Source organism: Neodiprion pinetum, chromosome 1 (genome assembly GCF_021155775.2).
Source record: "Neodiprion pinetum isolate iyNeoPine1 chromosome 1, iyNeoPine1.2, whole genome shotgun sequence".
NCBI classification, from domain to species: domain Eukaryota; kingdom Metazoa; phylum Arthropoda; class Insecta; order Hymenoptera; family Diprionidae; genus Neodiprion; species Neodiprion pinetum.
This window is the reverse complement of record NC_060232.1, coordinates 27,931,869-27,937,885: the sequence shown is the minus strand read 5'-3', so window position 1 is coordinate 27,937,885 and position 6,017 is coordinate 27,931,869. Positions and strand designations below refer to the sequence as shown.

The window sequence follows — 6,017 nt, the reverse complement described above, 5'->3', positions numbered from 1 at the left end:
GTTGTAAGCAAAAATAGCATTCGGTTTTAATTACGTGGAAAATATATTTAAATTGATGAACAGTTTTATAATATTATAGGTTATTGAAATGAGTGGTACCAAAATGTGACGGTAAGAATATTTAAAAATTCACATCTTTTTACTCTGTTTAAATTGTAGTTCCGAGAAGTAAATATTAATTCATGGCACTGTTCAGCCGCTACAATTTAATGGCTTGTTATATTCAGGTATGTGTTTACAGACGGTAGCTGTCAAGTTGCGCAGCGCGCCTATTTGAACCTCTTGCGAGTATACCTGAAAGAGAAATTAGACATGCACGTTAAAACTTCTGCTGAGCATTGTTCGCAATCATTATGAAATATGTCTAATTTGAATTGTAGGTCAAAACTGATTTAGCCCGATGCGATGTGTCTGTTCATTTTATCATGAATTTTCCACTCCCCTATATTTATTCCCCTCTGTTTTCCGTAAAAATATTCCATTTGCAAAATCTCTCAACTTCTGAAGACAAGTACCATATTTGTTTGAGTTCTAAGCTTTTGACTCTGAAGCATGCTGCTATCAATTCTTTCTTATTCAAATTATTATTTTTGATGCATGTATTAAATTTTTTTCCATTTCACAGACAATTAAGTTTGAGAACAAGGAACCCAGTCCATGACATTTCCACTGTAAAAGTAAAAATATTGAGAGCAAGATCTTTTATTTACGACTTGGAGTTTTTCTATCATTCTGCAGGCAGGGTCAATCGTAATCTTTCTAAACTTCTTGTATTATTCAAGTTTTGCAATAAAAAAACTGACTGTGAGAAAAAGTTTCCTGCCGCGTTCTACATCCAGTTCCACTGGAGAAGTGACAAAAACTTATTTTAACTCTCTCAACTTAAACGGAAACCGGTTCGTCTGTTTTAGATAAATCTGAAAACCAGTTGAACAAGCTCGGATAAATTAACAGTAGAATTGATTGTGAATTGAATAAAATTAGCACAGTAATTGTTATTTCTGCAAATCCGGTGTATCAAAGGCACTCCACACGAACCGTTTTAGCCACCAAGATAGCGAAAACACTCTGACAAATCGAAGTCTCGACTCACCTTGTCGACCGTGATGGTTGGTACGAAACTCAAGCTTGGCTGTAGAGCCAGAGTTTTGTCACCGTAAGCTGCGAGCAGCTCATCTCCTGCTACGGATGAGATGCAATTTTCTACTAACGATACGTGCTGCGTATCCATGCCAATCGTTTGTAGACACTGTAATTGGAGCAGAAATTCCTCAATTTTGATCTTCACCACCGCGGTGATAGTTTGTTTTATTTAGTTTCATTGCGTTGTGTCTCTCTCTTCATGTATGTGTAGAACGAACGGACGAGCTTACGTAACCGAGTGTAATTGCGGAATACCTGTGGAACAGCAATGGAAGGATTCCTCGCCTGCATCACGCAGCCGACAAAATTGACTAGATCCTGTTGCTTGTTGGTTCTCTCAGGGTTTGTCAAGATGTCGTTTATGCCGCAAGCTTGCGCTTTGTTGCCATAGCATTCTTGTGGTCCATGTTGACAGGTGAAATGCCATTTTTCAACCCCATTACTAACGTACTTTCCGTGCTAAACGTTCGGAAACGAATCAAAAATTTATTTCAATTTTTCATCCTAATTACTCTCATTTTCAGGGATAAAATCAAATATTACGCAATATAAGCGTACATTTTTCTCAAATATGACGGGTAAACAATTTGAAGGATATGCGAATGCTGGTAACCTTCGCAATTTCGACGATACGTACTGTGATAATCTGTCTGCCTTTTGACCCCCACCCAAAGCAATCTAAGTGATCTGAACTCGTAGAAACATCTCTATAACGAGATGCGAAGACGTTACATTCATCATTCATTGATAATCGTAAATTGTATAAATAAAATTAAAAACAGTCCTACGATTACCTACACGGAAAGAAAAATATTGTAGATTTTACATCTCCTGTGGTGAATATATGTACAGCACTTTTTTTTTGGAGTTCAATGTATAATAATTGTGGCAAGATTTACAAATCCGATAATAAGAGTTACAAAACCAATTTCAAGAGTTGAAATATGCTTAGGTAGGTCTACCACAATTGATGGAGATTTTACTCCAAAGATGTAAAATCTACATAACATTTTTTTTTTTTTTTGTGCACATGTGCGCTTTCTGACTCACCGTGGCTTTGCCATAAGGAATGTAGTTGACGGTAAAAAAGCTTCCAATATCACGATACGCTGGGACTAGTTGATTTCTGACAAACTGAATGCTATCGCCGCAAAGGGATTCGTAGTACACGGTAATATCCACTGGAGAAAATGAGGGTCCACCAGTCGTATCAGACCTCTAAAGATTCGATGAGAAGAGAATAAACAGAACAATATTATTAAACGGTCCAAAAATCGGATCTGGAGCAACTCTCGGTTTAAGATCACAACTTACCGCAGAACCGCAGACGGCGATGATTACTACGGCTGTTACCAAATAATATTGGCTCACAGCAGCGTGAGGCTTGACGTAGTACCACCTCATGCTTGCGAGTTACGGGCTCGAGTGAACGATGGCAAAGTGGTCAGTACGTATTAAGACGAATGAACTGATGCCGAGCAGCTGGAATATAAAGACTGCGGTGGGTCGTATTTGGTTGGAATATCGTTTATCAGTCGGCGCTTCGACACTCGAGTCAACATGTGCGTGACTATTCCGTAAATAGTTTTCCTTATCTTGCCGAGAGTATTATTCCTCTGCCCCGTCGTACTTTCCATACAACAAATGTCGTCTTTGTGGTTTCCCATTGTCTTTTTTGTACAATTTGATTTCGCAATCGAAGTAACTGACTCATCTTAAGATGCTGACCTTTTTTTTTATCCATCCATTATTTTCGTAATTCGCGCAATTTTACTGTGAGTGATATTCAATCGATAAGGAAATTTTTCGAATATCCGACAACTATGTGTGTCGAGGAAAGAATCAACCGTCTGTGGTTATGCATTATCACAACAATTATATATTTGTAAATCACAAATTGCATGGAATATACGATTGCTAATCGTAAGCTGAAGCAGGAGTTTCACAACGTGGAAATACAGTCGCCAAGGCATTCCCGCAATTGCGTAAAAAACTATTAAGCTACTAGCGGTTAATATTGCTTTTTACCCATCCTACGTACTGTATGCGCCTATCGTCTCAGTCACAGCTGCGAAGCCGTTCTCTTTACTGGCGATCAGGCCGTAATACTATTTATACACGATCGTGCGAAGCCTCGTATTTTCAATTCACAATGTCGTCGGAATACCAGCAGTCAGAAAATAATTATCACTGTTAACTTTTGTGTGCCATGCCTATTTTATCCTGTATGTTCTGGGTGATTTCAGCACCGGTAATTCGAGTATAATTCATGAAACCGGACTCGACGATATGATTGTTGTAAATGAAATATTGTTTTATTTTTGTGTCAAGTAACGGATTAAAATGTGTAGTGTGTGTGGTTTTTGTCACATAACGGTTTCTGACTAATCAATTATCAATATGCTTTTCATCGGATCCAAATGTGGAAAAATATAATTAATCTATCAGCTAGAGTCAACTATCGTCTTTCTTTCCGTGATAACAGCTCCTTACACTTATATGGTATATCAAGAATATTTGACGGAGCAAACGAAACTTCTTAATCAATTCTGAACGCAATGTGCTATAAAATGGCTATATTGAGATGACTGTGAGGAATGTTTTAGTACCACATCGATATAATTCGAAAAAGTATAAAAGATCAGACATTATAAACTTGCAGCAACGATGTAATTCCGATGTAATGTAATGCATGTAATCGGTATGAGTATACCTGCAAAAATAAATATGTATATTTTCACAATATACGGTTAAAATTACTGAAAATATATATGTATTGTAAGAATATTCATCATCGAGTGTAATTCAAACTGAGTTTCGATCGAAATACGCAATTTCTATATACTGACTGGTATATTGACTTTCACGGTCCGAAAAACCGTTACTCAGAACTCTCTATCCGCACAGCATACGTATTACTTGTGATTGCCTACCGCAAATCCAAGTTGCTATAATTTTTCACAAAATTCCGCAATCTTTACGATACACGCCAGATATTACTTTACGAAACTAACCGGGTTTCGATTTTTTCATCGAAGCGATCACTATTGTAAAAAAATCTCGCTCTATTCCACAGACTGAGACACATAGGTACTGTAATATGTAGGAATAAACACGCGCAGGCGAGTAATATTATATTTCCGGCAATGCGTCGATTACGATTTAAACTTATAACTACACCGATTTAAATTGAGTTAATTTTAAGTCCCCCTCACGTATGCTTTAGTCATACGATAAACAATCTTCAGCTGCCGACACTTTTGAATAACAACTGCATGTGTTTGCGTCTAGTATACATGCGAGTTTGATCATCGCTTCTATAATCGAGAATCGAGATTTGTCGTTTTATAAATTCCAGTTTAGAAATACCAATTCTAGATCGGCCGTTACAGGGTCGAGTTTTTAGTACATACCTGAGTATGGAAGAGAACCTCGACCGCTTGTCCAACTCTGCTGACGCCGACCAGACTGGCGACAGAACTGGCGCGGTAGCCAACTGCACAGTGTTTCTCGAGAGACACGTTTGTCTCAGGAATTTTTACTTCATGTTTTTGTTTGCGTGTAATTTTGTACCTTCGCAGATCGCTGCGAGGCAGTGGCGGAGTAATCGCGAAGTCTATGGATTCGGACATTTTTAAATTCATTTTTTAACTATGGCAAAAACTAGGTGAAATAATATATACCAGCAACGTCGCTCCTACAATGTAGTAGGAAAATATTTGTTCACTTATTGCCTTGTTACCTGGGTACTTTTTAGAGTTTTCTGGGTTACATTCAGGTGTTTTGAAAATGTAATTAGATTGCCGAAATACTTGCGTAATGGAAAAAGCAGCTGACTCGGATATTGGTATTTAATCAGTTGTTGCTTTGCTGTAAAATTTAAGTATATATTCATACATAGGTATGTGTGTTGGATATCCGATTGTGGGCGTTGATCGTGTCCTTATACGCTATTGGCGTGTCCGTATCGTAATCAGAACAATTCGTTCATTGCGTGTTAATGAATCTCGGGGTTGGATTTTTAGAAGCGGTCCTGCAGTTTACTTCTAAAAAATTGTGAGCTAGTGAGGATATTGTATACATGGATTTGGACACCTTCACTAGATGTCAAAAAACTTTTACCCCAAGAATGTTTTATACGATAATCGACAAGTTCAAATTGGAAGAACTTGTTATTCGTAAGGCTAATATACGTTATAATTATTACAATCCGTTGACGATGTAACAAGCCGATTGTGATAGCATTTTCGCAGATGTGGTTGTGGGCAAATATTGAAGTTCTTAACATTATACGAGAAAAATTGTTTCTCTTTCAGTGACTATAACTCAACAAAAGCAAGTGCTATCTTGAAACAATGTGAAAAGCCGTTAATCTAATTGATCTTATACAATTCTTACTAACCATCGTCAATTGATCATATTATCAACACAGACGGCAATGTAAAAGCACAGTTTGATATTACTGTAAACACTGAAGTAGGAATACAGGTATAACTAGATGTTGATCACTAACTGCAATTATTTTCATCATCATTCGTAATCCTTGAATACATTCGCCATTATAGATTTATGTATGTAGTTTTCAATAGCTATCGATAAGCCAAATGCTTAGGTACTGCAGCTTTAATCATGAGAACTCTAATCAGCATGCTGAGACTACGTTCATGACTGTCCTCCACGAGTTCTACGTCGTATTTGCAATTTGCACGACAAAGCGTCGCTTCATTATATTCTTATGTTAGTTAAACTCTATCTGACTCGGTTCTTTGACCAGACGCTAGTCACATTCGTGCGCCTGTTAATAGGCCACTGAGGTGACGTGAGAGCGAACATTCATAAATTCATTTGCCACGATCAACGCAATATCACCTAAG

General features: G+C 37.5%; 1 protein-coding gene across 2 annotated transcripts; it reads right to left on the bottom strand.

Moving 5' to 3' along the window:
* Positions 1–19: 19 nt before the first annotated feature.
* GILT1 (Gamma-interferon-inducible lysosomal thiol reductase 1) lies at positions 20–4,692 on the bottom strand. 2 transcript variants are annotated; one of them, XM_046633450.2, is made up of 6 exons: positions 4,557–4,692; positions 2,458–2,625; positions 2,194–2,361; positions 1,399–1,602; positions 1,094–1,249; positions 20–294 (listed from the first exon to the last, which is right to left on the bottom strand). In XM_046633450.2, exons 2-6 carry the CDS (start codon positions 2,545–2,547, stop codon positions 193–195), a joined length of 720 nt encoding a protein of 239 aa, XP_046489406.1. In that variant the 5' UTR covers positions 2,548–2,625; positions 4,557–4,692; the 3' UTR covers positions 20–192. The 2 variants fall into 2 exon arrangements, with proteins under 2 accessions (XP_046489406.1, XP_046489414.1); XM_046633458.2 differs by having other exon boundaries at positions 2,458–2,639; positions 4,557–4,656.
* Positions 4,693–6,017: the final 1,325 nt, after the last annotated feature.

Coding starts and splice junctions, on each gene's coding strand:
- GILT1 (XM_046633450.2), bottom strand. CDS start 2,547: ATGAGGTGGTACTACGTCAAGCCTCACGCTGCTGTGAGCCAATATTAT. Junction 2,362..2,457: donor TCGCCGTCTGCGGTTCTGCG/GTAAGTTGTGAT, acceptor TCGAATCTTTAG/AGGTCTGATACGACTGGTGG. Junction 295..1,093: donor CAACCATCACGGTCGACAAG/GTGAGTCGAGAC, acceptor TTTCTCTTTCAG/GTATACTCGCAAGAGGTTCA.